At 46.1% G+C, this 23,074-nt stretch overlaps 2 protein-coding genes across 13 annotated transcripts; both read right to left on the reverse strand.

The window, feature by feature from the left end:
* Window positions 1–372: 372 nt before the first annotated feature.
* On the reverse strand, window positions 373–10,554 carry kdm2ab (lysine (K)-specific demethylase 2Ab). Of its 2 annotated transcripts, XM_058062809.1 has the most exons (23): window positions 10,310–10,554; window positions 9,868–9,908; window positions 8,346–8,484; window positions 7,604–7,682; window positions 7,443–7,489; window positions 7,160–7,338; window positions 6,942–7,048; window positions 6,656–6,749; window positions 6,423–6,576; window positions 6,237–6,352; window positions 6,016–6,142; window positions 5,650–5,936; window positions 5,496–5,573; window positions 5,128–5,388; window positions 4,919–5,047; window positions 4,746–4,832; window positions 3,853–4,077; window positions 3,749–3,778; window positions 2,703–3,664; window positions 2,439–2,602; window positions 2,210–2,356; window positions 1,548–1,763; window positions 374–1,472 (listed from the first exon to the last, which is right to left on the reverse strand). In XM_058062809.1, exons 2-23 carry the CDS (start codon window positions 9,901–9,903, stop codon window positions 1,291–1,293), a joined length of 3,846 nt encoding a protein of 1,281 aa, XP_057918792.1. In that variant the 5' UTR covers window positions 9,904–9,908; window positions 10,310–10,554; the 3' UTR covers window positions 374–1,290. The 2 variants fall into 2 exon arrangements, with proteins under 2 accessions (XP_057918793.1, XP_057918792.1); XM_058062810.1 differs by lacking the exon at window positions 10,310–10,554 and having other exon boundaries at window positions 373–1,472; window positions 9,868–9,906.
* Window positions 10,555–10,699: 145 nt separating this feature from the next.
* Window positions 10,700–22,617, reverse strand: stx3b (syntaxin 3b). 11 transcript variants are annotated; one of them, XM_058062829.1, is made up of 12 exons: window positions 22,214–22,617; window positions 18,735–18,809; window positions 18,557–18,656; window positions 18,277–18,351; window positions 18,097–18,167; window positions 17,914–18,022; window positions 17,771–17,844; window positions 17,290–17,424; window positions 14,697–14,807; window positions 14,366–14,476; window positions 11,412–11,492; window positions 10,917–11,311 (listed from the first exon to the last, which is right to left on the reverse strand). In XM_058062829.1, the coding sequence occupies exons 1-11, from the start codon at window positions 22,241–22,243 to the stop codon at window positions 11,415–11,417; spliced, it is 969 nt and encodes a 322-aa protein (XP_057918812.1). In that variant the 5' UTR covers window positions 22,244–22,617; the 3' UTR covers window positions 10,917–11,311; window positions 11,412–11,414. The 11 variants fall into 11 exon arrangements, 10 of the variants coding, with proteins under 10 accessions (XP_057918804.1, XP_057918805.1, XP_057918807.1 ...); XM_058062824.1 differs by lacking the exon at window positions 14,366–14,476 and adding an exon at window positions 12,925–13,044 and having other exon boundaries at window positions 10,912–12,684; XM_058062828.1 differs by lacking the exon at window positions 14,697–14,807 and having other exon boundaries at window positions 10,917–11,287.
* Window positions 22,618–23,074: the final 457 nt, after the last annotated feature.

The raw sequence follows: 23,074 nt of genomic DNA on the forward strand, positions 1-23,074 counted from the left end.
TTCTGTATGTACAGCAATCCCGTACATAATAATAAGTAAATAAGTAACTTTTTTACAAATCAACATTGTCTTAGTTTGAGCATAGGAAACCTATAGACTAGCTTTCACATACGTTTTTTTTTTAAATATTAGAGCCCTCTAGACATGCTATAACACCCCTATAGTCACATTTACACTCATATGATCCAAACGGTAGAAAAAAATAAGCCTAAATAAGTTGCAATAAATGTCTTCCTCACGTGTGGACCGGAAATGAGGTTTGCTACAGCCACAGAAGTGGGTCGTGTTGTGTAGGATAACATCGGTGAGGATATCCATGACATTAACAAAACCCTTAACACTGCAATATAAAACTAGACATCACTGTGATTTCTTTCTTTATTTTTTTCTTGAAAAATAACACATATAACATGAAGTAAAAAAGCAAAACATTTCCGAAAATAATTATAATGCTACAGGATGGCCATATTTCAATCATCTAAAAGAGGGAAACATTTACACCAAAGTGTATGTGTGTGTGTATATATATATATATATATATTTTCATTTGTAGACAGATGGCCACAACAGCAGTCTCTACTCATGAGTTGATAGCAGGAAAAATGTTGGAATTGTTGAGAACAAAGACTCAGACAAACATCCCTGCTTGTCAAAAAACAATTTATACATCTCTATATTGAACTGCAGTAAGGTCATGAAAACGTTGTCATTCTCCCCCCAAAAATGTATCAAAATGGTGTGTTAAGACTGTAAATCTAGATATGAACATTTTCTCTAAAGGTAGTCTCTGTACAAAAACAAATAATAGCACCTTGATGTGACCCCTGCTCATTCCACACCTCATCAACACTGCCAGAGCCGGAGAAAGAGCCACGTTCGCATACGTTCATGCATATTTACCACAAACACCTTTCTAGCTTTAAATGCACTCCATTTCCCATTTTTGATGAAAAAATAAAATAAAATCAAGCCATAGTTCATGAAGGAAAAAAATGGAAGCAAAGTGTGACTTAACGTTGAAGACAGCAAATGAAACGGATGTGTAGTCCAGAACAGCTCATTCATGGTCAACTATGTTCTCACACTCCTGACCAAGTGGAAAAGATGCCTGGCTTTATCCCCCCCCCCCCACCTCAGAAAAAGGAAGACAAAAACAAAAAGGAGACCTGAGCCTTTTTTTGTTAGGTACACTGTTCCAGCGGTGACAGCTCCCCTCCATCATCACCAGTCAAGTTGCTATATTCGGCACGTGCACATGAAGCGTCCCCACCTTGCCGTTAGCATCCGACTTTAGGATATCCTCTGGATCAGTTTTTCATCCGACAGGCAGTAGAGCGTGTTGACTGACAGCTCTGAGATAAAGGACTCGCACGCTTTGCGGGAGACGCCTTTACAGCCTCGCAGATCCAAGAGTGATATGCAGGACAGGCGGCGGAGATACTTTAGACACGTGTCCGAGAGTCTACTGCAAGCTGGGACACAAACAAACACTGGATTATTACATCTGGGCGGGCGGGACCATTCGATTCCCAAGTTCCATTTCTCACCTCCCAGGTGGAGTTCTGTTAGTGTGTTTCGAGTGGACGAGCCCACCGCAGTCAGCAGGTTGATGGAGTGGTCTGTCAGGCCGCTGCAGTGGGAAATGTCCAGCTTGGTCAAGTGGGGCATGTGGCGGATCACCAGGCGCAGTGTCGAGTCACTGATGTCCAGGCCAGCCAGTCGAAGACACTGCATGGTCCGCAACTGGCTGCGATTGTCGCAGCCTGGGGCAGCAACGACAGCACGTAGAAATCATTCAAGAGGAACTTGCAAATACCAAATGTGGCACACATTTTTAAGACAATGCTAAATATAAACAAAAAACGTATACACTAAATCATGTCTGAAGCTTTGCGGTGTGATTCCATTTTCAGGCCGATCAGATCAGGAAACCCAGTGATCAATTCCTTGCGATAAAGTCATAAAGTAATCCCACATGATAGTACTGGAAAGGGGTCACCACTCAACCACGGGACACAGACAGACAACCATTCAGAAAATTTGGATAATTTAGAGTCTTTGGAATGTGGGAGGAAGACTGAGTAACCCACACCCACACGGAGATCTGGCAAACTCCACACAGAGATGTTTGGATCTCCTAACTGTGACCACAAGGCCACCACGCAGGCCCTGCTAACATTAATATTATGTATTAAACATGTCTGCTCACCCGGAGGAGTGACCAAGTCCCTGATCTGAGCATCTCTGACACCGTCTGCGTATCGCAGGTCGAGAGAGCGAAGGAGCGGACAACCAGAGGAACAGAGAGCAGAAATAGACGTCCATGAACAACCCGCCAGCATCAGATCCTTCAGCCCTGAAACATGAAAGAATGGAACGCAGCGTGAAATCTTGTGTGTGGATGGACCACATAGACCAGAGCTTGTGTTTATATTTACCGGGAAGGCGGCCAACAAGCCAGCTGAGCTGTTTTTTGGAGATGTTGGTCCATGAGAGATCGAGCGAAGCGGGTTGTCTCTTTATGATGCCCGTTAGTGCCTGAGGGGTGATGGTGCGCTTAATGCTCAGGTCAATTTGCGCCCAGAGCCGCTTGTCGAGACACCTGCAGATGAGAGTAGAGTCATGAAAAGCACAAACAAAAATACTCACTAAATAGTCATCACAAATATGACATATGACATTGAACGCAACACCGCTCTTACCATTTGTACCAGTTCTTGCAGACAGCCATGCACACACAGAGCTCTGCTCGACTTAAGTAGCGGAAGACAGAGACCCACACCTCCCTGTCACAGTCTGGACCACTGCCCTCCCTATCTGCTTCACTCCCTCCATCCTGCAAGGTGGAGAGAGGCGTGCGAAAGTGTGGAAGATCTGAGGATGAAGACGAGGTGGCGCCGTTGCTGATCTTAGCCGTGCCGCCGAGCTTTTTTCTTTTCGATGCCGCGCTGCTCTCCGTCTGGTGGGAGGTGCGTGCGTGTCCGCTGCGGGTGATTGCTGGCAGGTGCCTGCTGGAATGTTTACCGTTTGTATTTGGGTTTCTGATGGGCGGTCTAGCGTACAGCCTACTGGGGTTGTGTGTTGCTGATTGTGGGGTGATTGCCTCCAGTTTGGGAACAATGGCTGAAGGGCCCTGCTTGTCCTCGGTCGGCCGTTGGAGAGTTACTTTGACAAGTGAGGCATCAGCGACCTGCTCCGCCTCGTCGCCATCACCCTCTGTGTCATTCCCGTTGGCATCTCTCAGTTCTTCGTCTTCCCCGTCTTTGGCTGCGAGTCCTCCTTGTCTCGACTGCGGCTGGTTCTCTTTACCGTTTGGCACCATCTCCTCTTCCTCGCCGTCAGAGCTGCTGCTGTCTGTGGTGCTGCTGCTGCTGTCGTCGCTGTCCTCCTCTAAGCTTGGATGATGTCTACCAGCGATGACTCCCCTCCCCGCTCCTCCGCCGCGCAGCCTCACGCCTCTGCCCCTCCCTGCGCGGGTCTCTCCCCTGGCTTCAAATGTCAGGCCAGGTGAAGAATGTTGCCGGAGGGAGCCAGTCGCTCTGGAAGGGCTGCCGAGGGAGGAGCCACCGATCCAGGGGGCGCCCCGGCCTCTTCCCTGAGATAGTCTGTTCACTGGAGAGTGCAGGCGGGATAGCAACTTGGAGCGCTCCATTGACTGTTTCTGCTACATGGAAAAAGCAATACTGTTCAACATCGGAAGGAACATTCTTCAGATACAGATTGCTTGTAGAATGATTTGCAAACTTACTGCAAGAATTTTGCTGCGCTCCAGTTTTAGCTGCAATAAAAAGGAACAAAAGTTATATTTCCCCCCCGCTACTACACAACACATGAACTGGTACAATCCTTTACCCTCTTCTTCAGCCTCAGCTCCAGTAGACTTGCTCTTTTGCGGTTCTGCTGATGCTGTAATAGCAGTTTCTGAGAGGGCGGTGGGGCTGTCGGTCGTGTTGGGGGTCTGCCACGTCTGCCCCGTGTCATCCTTTCGCCCACACCGATGCCTTCCCTGTACGCAAGTTTGGACGGGGGCGGGGTCATTGATTCCTCTGATGAGTCGCTTTCTCCATCACTGTAGGACTGGGAACGGGAGGAGATGGATGGCGTCATTGACATGTGGGAAGCCGCTCTTCCAGAGAGAAATACTGCATACTGTCGTCCCTCACTGTATCACAGTTACAATATCCCCACTGTGTCTGTCAGCCTTTTCTTGAATCAATAATTAATAAAAGACTTTGTGTTGTGATTGACTATATGCTATTATTAGGCAAAAAGTTAAGTCAAAGTTAGTCAAAAAGGTTCTATGTAGTATTGTGGAGGGAGACTGAGCCAGCAGAGCCAAGCCAACATGTTAAGGCTGGGGTGGACATGCTGTGACTGAGAGACATGTCATGGCTGAGATTCCGTTTCAAACACTTCGAGAGAAAGGAAATTGTAGGAGCTAACTCATTAGCTTGCTACGCAAACAGTGTCTGTCGGTTACATCCCTGCAGTGGTCCCTTAGCCTGTCCAATGTGATGTAAACAAAGAATAATAAGAGTATATCAGTAACTATGAGGTTGTTATTTCAGGTCTACGGGGCTCTAAACATGTTAAAATGTGTATTTAGAAAGTCATAAACAGAATTTCTATGGCCCAACTACTAATATACTCAATTTACAAATCTTACTTTGTGGAAATTCACACACTGCTGTTGGATTTGGAAACAATCACGAATAACGAGGGACAAATGTAAAGACAATGCAAACCTCTGATGCTGAATCCTTGCCTTGGTAACATCTAGGACATTCCCAGCAGCTCGGCAAATCTTTATTAATCTTCCCCTCGCCGGGCTCCTGAAAAAGCCATTGAAAGTGGAATAAGCCAATCAGAATAAATCAACCACTTGTACGTGATTTGGTTGGTTTAAACGCACGCTCACCTTGGTGCACTGACGATGAGTAATGCGCGAACAAACAGAACATTCCATGAGCGTGTGAGTGCTCGGGTGTGATTCTTCTGCCTCCCCTTCTCCACAAACAGCACACCGGGCTGTATTTGGCAAGGCAGGCTGTGGAAAGGAGCAAAGGGTCAGTTTGGGCTTGGCCAATCAACCAAAACATACACCAACTAAAAGCGGCGATGACTCACCATGAGACACTGTCTCATGATGCAGCTCTTCTTCATCCTTCCAGGCCCGCCAAACTTCCTCATGTCCAGACAGTACTGGCAGTTGCCACACTCCTTTCTGCAGCAGGCCGAGCAGTACTTGCACCGCACCCTTCGGCGCCTCAAGGCCGAGATGGATGAGCTTTTGCTGGAACGCGGACCGAAAGGCTTGTGGAGGGAGGGGCCCAAGCGGGGACGGCTAGGCGGCGCTGGTGGGCTTGCCGGTGGTTGGTACCATGACGGCTACATAAAGGAGAGACCAATCAAGCCTTGTAGCACACTGCAGTGATGTACGATTATACCAGTGATTTTTAATCCTTGGTGGAGATGGGACATTGTTCTGTACTTACTCTTTTGGGCCACCTGACAATGGGGTCTCCAGTGTAGGACAGTGTGGGGTTATCAGTGGCATGCTCCTTCAGGACAGCCTGTAGGCACACACAGAAGGGGAAATGCATCAGAAAAAAAATCAGATCTGGTGTGTGCAGTGAAAAAGACACCTACCCTCATGTCTTCGAGTAAAGCTTCAGCATCCTCAATCCCTGTGGGGACACACTTCTTGTGGGGAGGCAATTCTTCCAGCTTCCCCAAGAGGTTCCACAGTCCCTCCAGCTCAAAGGGTGTCAATACGTGCTGCGGTCTGACAACCTGTTCTGTGTTTTCATTTTTAACTTCATCCTCCTCCTCATCAGATTCTGATTCTTTTGACTTTATTTCACTAGCACCGTCAAGGCCGTTGGAGGTACCGTTACCAGGGTGGTCATTAGTATCGAGGTCTGCTCGTGTCAGGCCTAAACAGAGACAAATAGATGAAGTACGAAATGGAGAAGCTTGTTTAGAAGCAATGGGACTTGTGTTGGGAGTCCTGACCTATGCCGAGGGAGTATTTTTGGAACTCTGGCGTGAGGTGGGAGACATTGGTCAGGCAGTAGAGGTATCTCTCCAGGACGTACCAGCACATCTCATAGTAGAATGGGTAGCGAAACTTTGCTGGGACCTGAAGAAAATGAATCAGAGAAAATGTCTAAAGCCCAGGCTCCTTTCATGGTGAAATCCACGATAAAAGGCTAGCAGGTAGAAGCTCTGCTCACCCGGGTGCGATCCTCAATGCTGTAGATGTTGAGTTGCATGGGAATGTTAAAGCTGTGGAGGAAATTCCCACCAAACACCAGGGTGTCCTCAGGCGTGTATACAGCATGGATCCACCCTGCGATGAACAAGACGGCATGTTAGTGACCTACTCGGTTACTCTCGTGGTGCTTTTATTCATCACAGACCTGAAGGAATCATGAAGGTGTTGCCTTGCTTGAGCTCTATCCTTTGGCAGTCATGACATTTGTCACCCAAGAAGATATCTCCTTGTTTTCCCGATAAAACCCAGTTCTCATACATCTCGAGGTTCTGAGGGCTGGGTGGAATCAGCCAGAACACCTGCAGCAGTCAAGGGTGAAAGGTCATCATTGTCGTGTGACGTGAGGCGCTGGCCTGGTTTTGAAAAACCCGCACTAACCTTTCCTCCTCGGAGTATGTGGTACCAGACTGACGTGCCTCCAAAGTCAATATGAAAATCTGTGAAGCAGCCCTGCACGCTCATTAGACAGTACCTGTGATATGTCAAGAAGGGATAACAACATCACTGACAGTGGTGAATGTTGGAAATGGCTTGATCCGGGGGTATTATTCCAAGAACAACAACCAGCGGCGAGGTTCAAGAAGCTCAATTAAGTCATTAAACTCCACTTTCCGCCAGGAGAACGTGTACACGTGGTTGTTTGTGACGTGTTGGGTGAACTTACTTCTGTACTTTAGGATAGTGCATGTCTATGATTGCATTGGTGGAGTCTCTCTGTCTCTCCTTCAGATGGCGGGGCCACATGTTGTCTACCCAGTCAATCAGGTCCACCTGAGTTAAGCAATGCAACCAATCAGTGTTCCCGGAATCATGTATGATTAACATGTCTTCCATGGGGTTCCTTTAAATCATACAGAGGATGTGTAATGTGTGCATACTTACTGACGCCGGTCGCTGGACCAGATTCTCCAATCTGGTGTGGCTAAACTCCAAGCTGATAACATTGTAAAGTTTCTCTCTTTCTGACGGCGGCGTCTCGTAGTAGCGGCGCCACTGAGCCATGGACATCTCGATTCCCTTCTGGGTGTTCACGTCCATCACATCAACGATGCGTCGACTGCCTGTGACCAAATAAGCAGTCGTTCAGTAAGTGAAGTGACCGATTCAGTCAATGCCGGTGTCCTGTCTGATTGGCTGAACATTCAGCAGGAAGTGCAAAACGTACCAACAAACACCTTGACATCGCTCACGCTGAAGTCAGAGTCTGGCATTCTGAAGGACACGTGCAGTAGCAGTCAGCACAGCATCTCATTCAGTGTCATGACAACTTGAGACTGTAAATGATGAACATCTGCTGAAATGGATGTGATGAGGAAATGTACTAACTGTAGGCCGAGGCCTTCGGCTTTCTCAAAGATGATAGGATCTCGAAGCCCTTCCCTCTGGATGTATTCGAATGTGAAATCTGGGGGGAAAATATACACAAATAAAAGATCAGCGTCAAACAGCTATTTCAACTTTACAAGGAATTGTCCTACATTGAATTTTTCTTTTAAATCAAAAGACCTTTCCAAACTCAATGCTGGTCGGGCCACGCCCACTTCACAACATGTGCTCGGTGCCATCTGTTGTAGGTGTTGGCTGCTCTTCATGAGCACTTGCATGGCTGCCCTATCTAGTCTGACTGCAGTGCCCCGCCGAGACTTTAAGCAGGAACTGACTGGCGAAAGGTCTTCTAAGACAACCTGAAGGGTCTAGTTGCGATTGATCGAATTGATCGAGAATACAATGACCTGGATGAATGAGAATATCCGCAGGCGGATTGGATAAAAACTGTTGCGGTGGACTGTTGCAGAAAAATGCAATATGACATCGCTACAGAACGCTAATCTCAATCATCTTTGAAACTCAGTAGTTCTTTTGGAATACCAGTACCCTCAGCCTTCTTCATTGGTGTTAACATAACCACAAAGTGCTTGCCATGATGCCCACATATGAACTAAACAGAACCTTAATGACCTTAGGAGTCTAATTCTATGTCCACGGTGGCTTAAGCGGGTATTGTTTAGTCATGAGACGAGCACGGTGGACCACGGTGGACTTCTCTGTATTTGCACTGACAGCTCACCTTTTCCCTCCATGTGCTTGATCAAGTCGGATCCAAACCTGCTGCACTGCAACTTTTCATCCAGGTCAAACGTGCGCTTCCCTTCGATTTCATCGTCGGAGATCCCGTCATCCTGGTAGCGGCGACGCGTGCCAGTGCGCTGGTGATGAAATGGACAGATTGGGTCAGACGATGCAAACCCAGCGGGCAACAACACAGGAACAATTAAGAACCTTTAGTTCATCATATACGATCTACAAAATACTACACAGTCCTTCCTCGCTGGTTGGCGGTTCAAACATTTCGCCCTACGGCCTATTATAGGTCAAAAAATACTGAAAGACGAGTCTAGTGTTCTACTAGATGGGACATTGATGGGACATTACTGCATGCAGTTCTGCCACCTAGCGCTACTGTGGAGTAAAATGGAGTAAATCTTCTAAATGAGCATCCTTTTTGAAGGACTGTTTTCACTTTATAATGCTTCATTAGTGTACTTAGTCATTTACTATACGCCTTAAGCTGTTACGTGTTTACACCACAACCTATGAAACAATGACATCTGCAGTCAGCATGTGGAGAATGTACTTAAAACACATTACTTCATCAGCTGCAAAGCCAGGGAAAATACACACTGAATCCACACGCGACGGTAAGCAGAACACTACCAGGGCAAACTTGTTGCCCAGACAACCAATGTGCATTTTAAGTGTTGCTAGCAGACATAAGACAACATATTCTTTCATGTACCACATATCTATTGTATATACTGCATTCCCAGGAGGGCAAAACACTCCTAATTGATAACCCGGCCAGGCATTCAAACCCCAATCCGGTTCAAGTGGGTACCAAACAATACTGCGTCACAATAGAAGGGGGTTAATCTTCCACACATTGCCCCTCCTTGTACACCCTGCCCCCTGCCATTCACCATCATGCTACTGCTTGGCTAGACAGATGGATCAAGCTCCAAAAGCGCTATCAGATATCCCCACCCCCACAATGTTGCTTTACATCAAATGTGCCATTATGCAAACTGTACTGCTATGGTTGAAACTGTACACAAAACTAAAAAAAAATACTATTCATAAGAGTATGTTTTAGTTAACACAACCACGGTTGAACATTTTTTCAACATTTGGTGTATTTATATGTTGAAAAATAAGTATTAGAGTGGAAAGAATATCAATAAAATGAAGTAAGACAATGGCCGCAATCTCCTATCATGTTCCATGACTTCAGCAACAATGCCATTCTTGGAACAACAATAGTTCTCCAAGAACCAAAGAAGCCGCTAGTGTGTGATGCAGGTCAAAACAACACCGCCAGGTCAGACAATGAACTTGACCTTCTGTTGAACCTCAAGTCGTGAAGTTCATTGCTACTTCAGTTTCAGTGGCGGCCATCGCCAAGTGCCAGTCAGACAGAACCAATTACAGGATTTTCCTCAACGTAACTCTTCTAAAATTGCTAATGTGCAACAAAAACACAAAACAGCTGTTTTGCAGGCAAAACAAGAGTGTCGGGGAAGCGGTGTACTCACCAGGCGCTTGCTGTATCGTGTATGGGGATCCTCCATAGTCTCTAAACGACAGGTAAAGTATCATGAGAAGCGTGCGATATGAAAATAAAACACTAGTCGATTATTTGGGTGGTTTTGTTGTCAACACTTGCGTTCCACCGCAAGTGGGGACGCTAGCGACACAGCCCCGCTAGCATTAGCCAACAGTGTTGTTAAAGCCACAAAGCTAAAGCTAGCATCCGGTTAAAAACGACATGACTTAAATAAAATGTCGACTAATTGGGTGTATTTAATGGGCGGTATACATACGCACTATATATATAATGGGGAATTTCTTCTTTAACCGGTGGAAATTCCATAGTGCTAACAGCTAGCTAGCCCAGTTAACAATCTCTTTGATAAGTCGTCGCGAGCTACCTTAGCCTATGTTAGCCATGGCAGTTGGGAGCTTTAAAACCATTACCTCTCCCCTGTAACTCCGTTTTGCGGTCAAGGGTGACGTTTCACAAGTTGAGCGTGGTGTTGAAGCTTCTTGGAATAGTTTGTCCCCATGTTACGAGGCCGAGCTTGTGTTGTATTGTTATGTTTATTATTATGCGATAAAGTTAGTAGACGGATTCGACGCTCCGAGCCGCCATTTTCAGCTGGTCAAACACACACACGCCCGCACACATACACACAAACGATACAACATTGTGGCCCCGCCCACTATTTGCATACAACCGCTTCTATTGGACACATAGCCTGCTATTTAACCAAGATTAGAATATGTTAACATATCGGCGTGCTTGATTTGTTCACCTTTTGAGATGAAGGATAATAATGTGCGTGCTATGTCACGACGTTGTAGTAGCGTGGTGATATAAATCGAGCGCACTATTTTCTGCACTCCGCCTCCCCTGTTATGACTGACCGGGTGTGCTACTTCTTGCAAGCAAGAAGACGAGGCTTCAAATGATGAAAAATACTTCCGAGTTTGACGTTCCACTACGTTCATGTGCCCCCTAAACACGGCAACTCTGCCACAGCGGTTGTGTGGGGGGAAAAATGAGGATTTAGTGAGAAGAAATGACGCCAGGTGGTACAACGCACAGCTATAGTTTATTATTACATAACAAGCTTTTCTGGGTTGACACGCAACCAGGGAACTCATGACACACATACAAAACATAATTACAAGCATTTTTAACACATACACACCACAAAAATCACACAGATTATATTTGCTCCGTCAGAAAAGTCAGTCTTGTATAAGCTTATTATCGGACTAGAAAGCTTCTTTAAAATGACCACCAGGGGGCGATGCAGTGAGAAAAGCAATGCACATGTATGACGCACTTGATACAGCAATAAAACTATGATTGAAAGTCTAACAACACAGAAAGAAGGAAGTACAGAACCAGGCAAGGATACAATTGAACGTTTCAGTCGAAGATCAAGTCTGAGGAAACATTTTTGGACAAATCTTGGAAAAAAAAAAACACCACACAAAAAGACAATCATGCATTGAAACATGCAAAGGGGCCAACATTTTTCATGTTTGATGTTGATGCAAAGGGTTTTACCTTTTATGAGAAGAAACTGTAGAGGTATGAGAACCCGACGATCCCAATGATGGCACAGCACAAAGTAATCATCATCTTTTTCTGGAGATATAAGGAGAAAAGGTCATTTGTGGATCTTTAAATTGACATCCATGCACAAGGAGACTTCACAAGGATGAGCAAGGGGAAAAAGGGAGTGTGTTTTTGTTTGTGTGCGTAAAGAGAAAAAGAGAGCCTACCTCTCATATGAGCTTGTGTGTCTTGGATGGCAGGGAACACCAAGTCAAGCAGCGACATACATTATAAAACATTTATTTGCATTAAAATATTAGTACAATCATAGTTTTGTTCCCTCATTAAAGGCGGTGGAAATGTCTCCCCGGTGCCCTCTTTGACAAATGAAGGCACCATTCAGGCTGCAGTCCCCGTGGATAAATACACTGTAAGGCCGTCTCTCAGCGGAGACGGCCAAAAAAACATAATTCCACTCTTTGAAGTCATTTGATGCGGTCTGACACCAAATCCCTGCAATAGAACCTTTTCAAGGTGCTCATTTTCCAGTCTATTGACTCGCATTCAATCTATCTTTATTGCTACGTCGGCCCAAACAATATAAACAAAGTATCTCTGTAAACAATAGAGAGTTGGAGTATCCTTACAGCGGTGTGTTATCTAGACATTTGGCAACTTGTGTGTTTAAAATAGTAACAAAATGAACAAGGTGTACTAAAACAAAGCTAACAGTTTGGGATGTGTTGGTGCAACTTCATTGGCAAGACTTTATTGTGCCGCTAGCTACGGTCTTTAACCTTTGGATTCAATACGGAGCATCTTGCCAGCTCTTTTCGCTTTTAAGACTCCAGCAACAAACAAACAAAGACGCTTCTTTTAAAAAGGTGAAAGTGCTGAAACTCCCAAGAACTTTGAAATTCCCAGTAAATTGTGAAATGTGTCAAAGGCTCACAAAAGGCATAAAAAAAGGGAAGGGGGGGTGGCGTGCTTCCGCGGAAGAGGGGGGGTCATGTCCACGTGACACCTGAATGGTGAAATGATGAGTGGCTGGACGTCGGGTTCAGTCTTCGTTTATGGCTTAGCTTCAATGACGTGAAGTCAACAAAAGGTCAAGTGTCGTTTGCCAAAGGCTCCGGATGCTCAGTCGGGGGAGGGATGAGATGACGGACATGATGGCAGGATGAATGACATGACTGAGGTTCTCCTATAGAGTCTGTGAGAGGATGATGGCGAGGAGGATGATGACAAGCACGGCACACACCACAGCGATTATGATCATCTTCTACGGAGAGGGGGACACAGAGAGGAGAATGAGGTCAAAAGCACCGCTTGGTTGCTTTGCTTTGCGAGGTGAGAGAAAAGACCCGCCCACGAACGTCCCACGCGCCACCAGGTACAGCTAAGCCCTCTACACACACAAAGCCTTTTATCAGTGCCAGGAGCATGCAAAACCCTTTTTCCCAAAAGAAGGCCCCGCACCGTCTGTGCCGCTCGGCAGCGTATTCGCTCCCAAGTTACTCACCCTGAGCGATCATCTTACTCAAACAGCTGGTCAGCGGCGCGTCAGGCCCGCTGACAACCCGATTATGAGGGCAAGCACGGCCAGCAAGACCAGAACAAGCAGCACTACTTGCAGCACTCTCTGTTGGGAAGTACACACGGGAGCGTCAGGAGAACTTTCCAGCCTACATCGTTATTGCTCTCCTTATTGTCGTGCTACTTATGTAACGACTTGGGATCGGACAGTATCGGACATATGCCGATAAATGCCTGGCAACGGCGATCAACTCTGGCTCGTGTGTGATGTGGCGAGGGACGACTAGCCATAAAGTCAGAGTAGCAATAAACTTCACTGTCATCAAAAGAAAGTGGCTCGGTTCCACAAGACGTACTTCCTGTTCAGAAATACGAAAAGTCCCATGACACGCCGGCTCCGTGTTGCTCTAATATCCTGACTTCAGCAAAGCTCACCTGGTCCAACTCTAATGTGCGTGTCAAACATTTACTCTAAGAGTTCATTCTGTTTACTGGGTGGTTTTTGGTCCACTTTGGTGCTTGAACATCCACATTCATACCAGTTCAAAACCAGTTTACCACATTATTATGTGCAAACAATACCACAGCATAAGGAAAGTACAGAATAGAGTGTGTGTGGCAGTGAAGGGTGCATGGTCTAATTTGGCTGGGACTGAGAGGGGGTCAGGTTGGGATCACCACGGTGAGGGTCGGGGGAGGGTTCCGGTCTTCCAAAAGCATGCTGCTGTTTCAAATTATTTTGAACAGACGCACTCAAATGCAACACATGATTGATTAGTATGAGGAAAAGCGGTAAAAGCACAGTCGGTGTTTTCTGTGTTTTTTTCCTCATCCGGCATCCGTGCCCTCTACCATTGTCTAGTGGTGTAGTCTATTTCCTGGAACTAGCACAGACTGCTATCCAGTCATACCGTTTGTCCTTAACTGGCTCCAGACCGGAGCACTATTCTGCATCATTAGAGCCCTCTAGACATGAACTAACACCCCTATAGTCATCTTGCATTCATATTCCCCAGTGCAGTAGAAATAACGAGTAAAAAATACGGCAATTAAGACAGTTTAGCTTGTAGTGGCGCAGAATCGACGGCAGACAGGAAGTGATCGGGCGTTAAGAGTTGAATGACCTGTGTCTTTATTATTCTATGTTGTGCCTATTTCCGAGATGAGTGAAACCTGCAATAAAAGCTTGTTGTTCTGGCAATCAGGTCTGCTGCTTTACAGACACCAGGATACTACATTCACCAGTAGATAGCTCATTTAGCCATTTTATGCTTTATGAATGAAGCATGACATCGTGAGGGAGTGGCGTTAGAAACAGGATGTAGCGAGGGACGAGTGTATACGCGTACGTCGAGCGTGAGCACACCGACGAGGTAGGTCATGCTTTTGGGAAACCCGAACCGCTCATCTCCATGGCGGTCACTCACGCGTCGAGCCTCCTGCTGAAACTTTGCGGCTTTCTTAGTGTCCGCTACGGCTCGCTCCACAAAGCCCACCGACTGGTCCATGTTGCTCTCAATCCTGTCAATCATCCCGCCCTTGTGTGGCCGTGCAGCGTTCCCGGGGCAATACAATCAGTAGATACATCACATGAGACAGAGTGGACAGAAGTGTGTGTGTGTGTGTGTGTGTGTGTGTGTGTGTGTGTGTGTGTGTGTGTAAGGCCAGAGAGAGCAGGTCGGCCGAATGAGTGAAGGAAGGGGAAAAACCCTGGAAGCCAGAAGCCGAGTGAGAAACGAGTCTCCTGGATAACGTTACCTTGCGTGCTTTGGTCTGGTACCTTACAGCTTTTTTGGTCTGCTCTCTAGCGGCCATGACGTGGTCCACGGACTTGGAAACATTCTGCTCTATGTTGTCTACTATGTCACCCTGGAAAAACACAAGCAGGTCACCGGGGTCAAGCTCAAGCAGAACAAAGAGATACTCCACGGGGGTTCACCACGAGCGGACGTTTGTTCCCTTCAGTGAGTTCAATGTACTAAAACGGGGGTGTCCAAACTTTTTCAAAGGCCACTTGTAGACATGCTAAGGAGTCCATCCATCCATCCATTCGTCTTCTGTACCGCTTAGCCTCACTCGGGTGGCAGGTATGCTGGAGCCTATCCCAGCCTATCCCAACCACAGGGCCCATGTAAACAAACAACCATTCACACTCACCATGCTAAGGAGTCCTTGATCTACAGTAAACCTCGGATATATCGGATTCAATTGTTCCCACTGGTTTTGTCCGATATAAGCGAAATCCGTTATATGCGTATACCGGAAAATGTCCGTTTTACGCATATATCGGATTTATATCCGGTATATGCGTAGATTTTATCCGTTATAAAAAGGCACTTCCTTGACTATGTTTCCAATGTACCTGGACGCGCAGGCAACGCTGCAAACGCTGCAAATGACGTCGTATAGCGGCCTGTCACGATTCGGCGAATCGGAGCGCCACGATGCAGCCATCCGATATTCATTCATTCATTTTCTACCGCTTTTTCCTCACGAGGGTCGCGGGGGGTGCTGGAGCCTATCCCAGCTGTCTTCGGGCGTAAGGCGGGGTACACCCTGGACTGGTCGCCAGCCAATCACAGGGCACACATAGACAAACAACCATTCACACTCACATTCATACCTATGGACAATTTGGAGTAGCCAATTAACCTAGCATGTTTTTGGAATGTGGGAGGAAACCGGAGTACCCGGAGAAAACCCACGCATGCACGGGGAGAACATGCAAACTCCACACAGAGATGCCCGAGGGTGGAATTGAACCCTGGTCTCCTAGCTGTGAGGTCTGTGCGCTAACCCCTAGACCACCGTGCCGCCTGCCATCCGATATATGCCAGGGAAATTTCATGGAAATGCATTGGAACGGGGCTGGAGATTTTGTCCGAAATAGGCGAAATCCGTTATAAAAAATCCGATATATGCAATGAATTTTTATTAAAAATGCATTACAGAAAAATCGGTTCTTTTTTATCTGTCCGTTGTGAGCGAATTTCCGATATATCCGAGTCCGATATATCTGAGGTTTACTGTATGTTTCAGGCTTGGTCATGTTTGTGAAAACTATTTCAACTTTTTTCTCTTGTGTCTTTATTCCCATAATATTATTCTCATATTAACTTAAGTTATAACTTTTTCTGCAAACTAATTTTCCCCAAATTGTTGTTTTGCACATTAAAAGCGTATAAAAGCTCATAATATTACAACCCAATTCTCATTTTCTTGTTACATTACAAGCTTTTCTCTAATGTTTTGACTTGAGTTTTCTTATTAAATGATACTTTAAGAATGGCGTCAGACTGATACAACCCAGCAGCGGGCACACTTTGGACCCCCCCGTCCAAAGTGCTAAGAAGCACGTACGCTAATGTCCAACAGGAAAAGCAAACGAGCGTCCCTTACCTCATTAAAGGCTTCCCCTCAGTAAGCATGGTGCAAGCAGATACATGCAGTTATACTGGTGTCTTACTGGTGTCTTATAGAGTAGTGCGTGCAAAGAATGGTGTGACTGCCGTGCTTTGTGTCCTGCAAATGTCACTCGTGTGGATCCAGCAATGAGCAGTGATGGCATGAAGGTGGCAGGTGACAGGAAAGGGAAAAGCGAAGAAGACACGATGCTGGAAAAGACAAGAAGCAAGACAGGGACGGTCAGAGCACCACGAGCGCACAGAAGAGTCGGACGCAGAGTTGGGATCGGTTTGATGTGCAAGCAGCCTCTCGAGTTCTGATACTTTAATCCTCCATCTTGGCAGTCAAGTTCCTTCATTCAGCAAAATCTACAAATATCTTGAAGGTGCTCGTCTTTGTGCTAGTTAGTGCTGCTGCTGTCAAAACAAACAACACAAAAGCCGGAAGAACGGCAGTGACAAGCACCTTCAGGATGATATTGCTATGTATTTTATGATGGGATTAGCAAGAATAATGATGTGACAGGTAAACGGGCTGTAGGAAGATGTGTGATGATGGTAGGGAGGCACGCTCATGGCAGCCATATTTTTAAATTATTAAATTAAAAATTTTAAAATAAAAATTTTAAATAATTTTAAAATAAAAATTTTAAATAATTTTAAAATATAAATTTTAAATAATTTTAAAATATAAATTTTAAATAATTTTAAAATATAAATTTTAAATAATTTTAAAATATTTTTTTAAAATTATTAAAATAATTGTAAATTGAAATTATAAATATTATAAATAAATCTGAATCTAATTAAACATTAAATCCACATGACTGGTGAGGCGGTGCCAAAAGTCCACAGGTCAGAGGTCAGGACGTCCACAAGCCAGATGGAATGAAGCGAGTGATAGATGAGTGCGCATGATTGACAGGCGGAATCAGAGAGGAGCGTACCTGGTTCTCCACCAGCATGGCGATGTCCACGAACATGTCGTGCAGCTCCTTGATGCTGCTCTCCAGACGCACGATGTCTTTGTGCCGGGCTTCGATCTCGCTCAGGGCTTGTTTGGAGATGCCGGAGTCCACAATCTACAGTCCATAAAAACAGGCACCGTCTCTGACTCTGACTGTCACAATATTAGGTACACGCCATCACGCTGTAGGCGTGATTTTCTAACGTATCCTAGCGTAAACATGCCTCCGACAGCTCGAGTACGGAATCTGATTAGTGCAAATAAGAGGTGTGTACATTGGAATTCACCACACGACTAGAAACGGTTGCACTCGTCGTCGTCTTTGCACTCAAACATCTGAGTGGCCAACGCTTGAAGGTGTTGTTACGTCACAGTCGAGGCGCAAGCAGGCCTGAAGCTAAACATTAACCGGCGCGTTCATGGGAAGACTCCATAAGCGAAGCCAGAAGTCCCACACGTACCCCTGCCGTGAACACAGCAGCGTTCCCGCTCTCCAGCATCTCCTCAAGTTCTTCGTCTGTCGTGGCTTTACCGGCTGCAGCAGAAACAAAAAGGTACGGTTGGACGGGGATGGGCGTCATTCTGGAGACCGGGCGTCACTCACTGATCTCCAGCTGCCTCTGAATGCGTCCTTTACTCCTCTCCCTGAAGTCCACCTGGGCTTCATTGTACTTTGTCATGACCTCCACAAACTTCCTGGACAGCACCGCATGCTAGGAGATAGCAGGAATGGCTGCTCACATCGACATGAAGACCCCTCCCAATCTCAGCCAATTGTGTTATCAACCTGGGATTTACGTATCCGCATGTCGGCCGACACTCTCTCCTGTTCTTCTGACTCCAGGTTCCTCTCGATGGCTGGAGAGGAGAGCATGCAGCACAAATAATAATATTTCAACTGCTCGCTGCTGAAATATAACAAAAGATACGTCCTCGCTTTGGTTCATCTTGGACGGAGCAGACTTACTCTTCAGTTTGTTTCGAGCGTTGTTGGCCATCTTCTTGATGTCATTGGTGATGGCTTCCAAGTCTTCCTGCGTTTCTGAAACCAAAAGATGGAGAAGACTTAAGAACAATTCATATCTACCTCATGTTTTATTTTTCTCCAATCACGTCAGGACACAGAAATCGTATAATAGTTCTTCACTCAGCTTGAACCAACAAGCCAGCCTTCATCTAATCATCTAGTAATGTTCTCCTCAAGTGACATTTTGCACAAAATAAACGAACAACGGTGGCCATCTTACTTTGGTCCGACGTGGGAGCCGACAGGATGACGGAGTAAAGCTTTTTGACCTCAGCCACGTTCTCGTCTATTTTGTCGATGCTGCTCCTGATGTCCTCGATCTGAAAGACACGGGGCGGGGTTTGGCGGGACGCTCCTACGTTGGGACGGCGCCTCACCTGCGGCGGCTCCGGGCTCACCTGGGAGAAGAACTCGTCCATGAAGGCCGCGTTGTCCATCGCGATCTCCACTTCATCGTCGTCTTGGTCGCACGTCTGGAGGAGCACAAGCGGGGCGAGTCAAACACAAAGCTGCCGTGTTTGAATCCAGGCTGCAAAGCAAACTAAACCCCAGGCTGACGTGAATGCAAACCACTCCAATGTACACACAGGCTTATGGATTAGTTGTGAAAATAAAAAGGAAGTTGGATGTTGGATTTCCTGTTTGGGGGCGGTTTGGGAACCAATAAACCGACAGCAAACGTGCTATTCGCTTCTCTGAAGGAAGCAGCTCAAGAGAGGGGGGGGCTTGGGCTCAGGCTGCTACCATTGACCCTTGACCTCTGACGAGCAGAAGAAGATGACGTATGGATGGACACCTTGGCATCATGCTCAGAAGGTACCACTACTTCATCTTCGCTTGTGTTTGTGCAGACACAAACAGGAAGGAGAAACAACCCAAATCTGTCATTTGGAAGGACAGCGGAACCTTTGTATGGGGAAGTATTTCCCCGGCGGACCGTTCAATCATGGCGGAATCTCATCACAAACGCTCATCCACCCTCCCCAATTAAACAGGTACAAATGGTGACCCAAACAACTCACTCCTGGAAGCTAGCGGGGTTAGCTTGGTTTAGCAGAGCATGCTGGTGAGGCTGCGGAGTCATGTTGATGATTTAGTAGCCACGTGTGCAGAGGCTGACATCCCGATGCCAAATGTCAGTTTGAACCAGGAACAGACGTTTTCCTACCAGGAAGAGCGGCGTACCACCTGATGAGCTTCCAGAATATTTCTATTATTTGACTTTCCTTTGGCGCCAAGACGCTCCTCCTGGTTTCCAATTTGGATTGCAAATGCAGCCGTGGGTATTTGACTTTGGCCCCAGGCTGCAGCCACATCGCGGCGTGACGGGTTTGACTCACGAGTCGACTCAGGCAATACGGAGGGCACAGTTCCGTGGTGTGACAGAAACTGATAAGAGCGGCGCCCACTTCCTTGCGCTTACTCAGCAATACTGAAAGCGGGAAGCGGCTGAAGTGTCAAGCCGTGACGAGGCGCGTGTAGTACGCTGCAAGAGTGTCACATGACGTGCCTTCTGCAGTCCAACGTTTAGATCTGCTGGTCGTCAAAGACGTTTGGTTCCAGGTGCCGTGTCACATGTCTTATCTCTGCCATGACTCTTAAAAGGTGGCGCCGTTTAGACTTTGTCGCCATAAATTGTGACAAGCTCACATGACACAACAGCGGGACACAGAGGTCGCGACACACGACATGTGGACGGTCACAATGCCGCAACTCCCACAGCGACGTGTTTATTCTGATAATGGGATTTAACCCCCCCATCCGTGTTGGAGAAGAAGACATATTGGTTCTGGTAGGCCAGCTGTACCTCCGTGTGGCGTGAGGATGCGCATACAAAGACAGGATTACGTTCAGGGATGCTTGGCTAGCTCCGATTTGGCCAGATTTACAAACTATGTTCTCTTAGGAAAAACAGCCCGTGGGGGCGACCCCCCCTTCCTGAGCTCACTTGTAAGCAAACATGGCGTCGAGGAAGACACGTCGCCAAATTTGCTGCAAAAAATCTGTGAAAAAAAAACAAGCTTATGACGCCCGGGGCTTGTTCCTATCGCTGCGGTGTTTGAAAAATGTGCAAAAAGGTTTCATGATAAATTGGAAGACCAGTCCTTATGCTCACTATGCCTTGAGGTCACGTTTGAAACGCCATTTTGTTCTACTTTGGGTGCACACGGAAGGAAAATTTCACTTTTTTGTTTTATTTTGGCGAGGCGTGTTTTTTTGATGGGGCACAATTCTTACACATAGTCATTCAAAGTGCATTATCATCCATAATCCTTATGTGAAACATAAACACACTCTTTCCCTTTGCTGGGCCTTCTAAAGAGAGAAAAATAGTTAGCATGAGGTAGCTAACAATGCACCTACTTTGACTTTAAAGCTCTGTAAAAAAAAACAACAATGTTTTATGTTTTGGTATCGAGAACATGCTGTGACCTAACAATAAAGACAAACATCTAACACTTTAGTCTTTTGCGTATTACGACTCATCATGGCGGACTTTGTGAGCGCCGCCGCTGCCAGTGAGTACTAATTCTGGACAAACGAGGATCCGGGACCTTATCTTTTTTGCTACCGGGTTTAGAAGCTTTGAAGTTTCAGCAGATGGGGGAGCACGACACCGGCAATGTGGAGCTTGTTAAGCTATGCCGACAGAACCGGTCCGTTTCCCTTATCATAGGACCCTCAATAACCCGCTTATTGTGTACTGTAGTCCGCAGTCTCCATTTGGCTGCATGGGCCAGTTTTTATGCTGCCCTCAGTCTCCACTTGGATAAAATGTGTCTCCTTGTAAATACAGGAGTCACTCATTGTCCTTCATTGTTGGCTTGCCTGTGTATGTTTAAGCGGAAAACCTCCCGCCCCTAATCCAAGACCTGGATCTAAGAAGAAAACGGAGACTGACCCATTAGCTTTGGTCAACGCTAGCAGTGTGTTCCCTGTGTGTCCTCCTAAAAGTGTCAATAGCAAGTAGGCAGAAATACAATATACAGAAAAACATATTGCCCACTCTCCAAACTAACTAAGTAGGGAGCAGAGATACAGTAATTAGTGCCCCCCCCCATAAAGTTCCTCAAACTTCTCAAAAACGCTGCAGCTGCTGTTTGTTCTTCTTTCCCTGATAAAAAAAAAAGCAGGTCAGCTGTGGGAGATCCAGCCAGAAGCCTAGGGTGATACCACAGTTGAAGTACTTCAAACACACAACAAATATTTGGCCAGGACGTGGAGGTCGCCATGGCAACACATCCCCACTTGGTGCTTGATACAACAACATCAAGGCCCCGCCCAGTTCATCAAGGAAATTACGAGGGCCGCACGGTGGATAAGTGACCGCAGTCCGAATACGCGGGTCGGAATGTATCTCTGTGTGGGGTTGAGTTAGCGTGCCGTCCCTGGCTAGGGTGGGCTTTGTCCAGGTTCCCTCCGGGGTCCCTCACTTCCTCCCAAACCCCAAGTTAGCGTGTTTGGCTAACTGGAGGCCGCAATTGTAAATGTGGGCATGGATGCTGGTTTGTATGGTTAAAGCCTGGGATTCGCTCAGCCAAAGTCAGCTGGGATAGGCTCCAGCTCACCTTTGACCTTAATGAGGACAAGCTCTATAAAGAATGGATGGATGGATGACTCTTATGATGAAAAAGTATTATATTTAACACCAAATGCGTGCAAATGATCTACTGACAAGTCAATTGTCAATCAAATATCTAAAATAGGAAACTAAAATATATCAAAATGCTAGCTTGATTGACACCTGTTCATATTATGTATAGTTTTAAGGCAATATGAGATAATTTAAAATGGATTTAAACCGTTTAAAGACGCATTGACGGCATTTTCTCCAACTATTGTCAAGTTATAAAGTGGACAGAAAAAAAAAACTCACCGCTCGCAGTTGCTCCAATCGGTCCTTCATCTTTCAGACGACAAATTAACGCCTGAAATCCAAATAACGACAGCAAATAATGAGTGAAAAGCGTCCCTGGTCTCCGTTCTAGTCAAGCAGCTGGTAAGCTAGCCGTCCGACATGAAGCCTCCACCACCCCCACTGGCCTTGAAGACGGATTCAACTCCTCCAAAGTCCGGCCAGGGTTGTTGGGCAAAAGCACTTTTTGAGAAAAAACGAGTCTTCTCGACGTTTTTCCATACAATATGGCTGCTGGGTTTTTTTTCTCCCCCCTTGCCTAAATCTCCTCGCCCAGAGGATTAAAACAACAGTTGTGTAGAGCGGTATAATCTGTCTCTATGCTGGCCGACGGTAATCATTCTAAAACGCACTTTTCACACTCACGCATGCGCAAACACATCACGCGGGGACAAGGATGAAGCCACGCCCACGAGCCACCTGCGCCGCCGGTGCATTCAGGTGTTGTGGGACAAACTGTGTACACTTCGGCACAAAGTTGAGTAAACACTTAAATTGACTTTTAGTTTGGTGGTCACAAAAGGTTTTTGAATGCTCGTTTCTCTCAAACGAAAGAAAAAAGAAAAGCGTGACGATTCATTATGCAATAATGTTTTTATGGCATTTTATACTACCGTACATTTATTGTATTTATGTATTGTATTTTACATTTATGGATATTTACTGTTTTGTTTTTTTTACATGTATTCTGTTCCCTTTCTTTCATCCCTGCAAAAATATGATCTATTGCTGTATATTCTTTTTTCTCCCTTCCTATTGGAAAATTGTGACATTTAAACAGCCCATCTATGAGTAGCCCACGGCTCATGAACGCAACAATAA

Source organism: Doryrhamphus excisus, chromosome 23 (genome assembly GCF_030265055.1).
Source record: "Doryrhamphus excisus isolate RoL2022-K1 chromosome 23, RoL_Dexc_1.0, whole genome shotgun sequence".
In the NCBI taxonomy this organism is placed as follows: Eukaryota; Metazoa; Chordata; class Actinopteri; order Syngnathiformes; family Syngnathidae; genus Doryrhamphus; species Doryrhamphus excisus.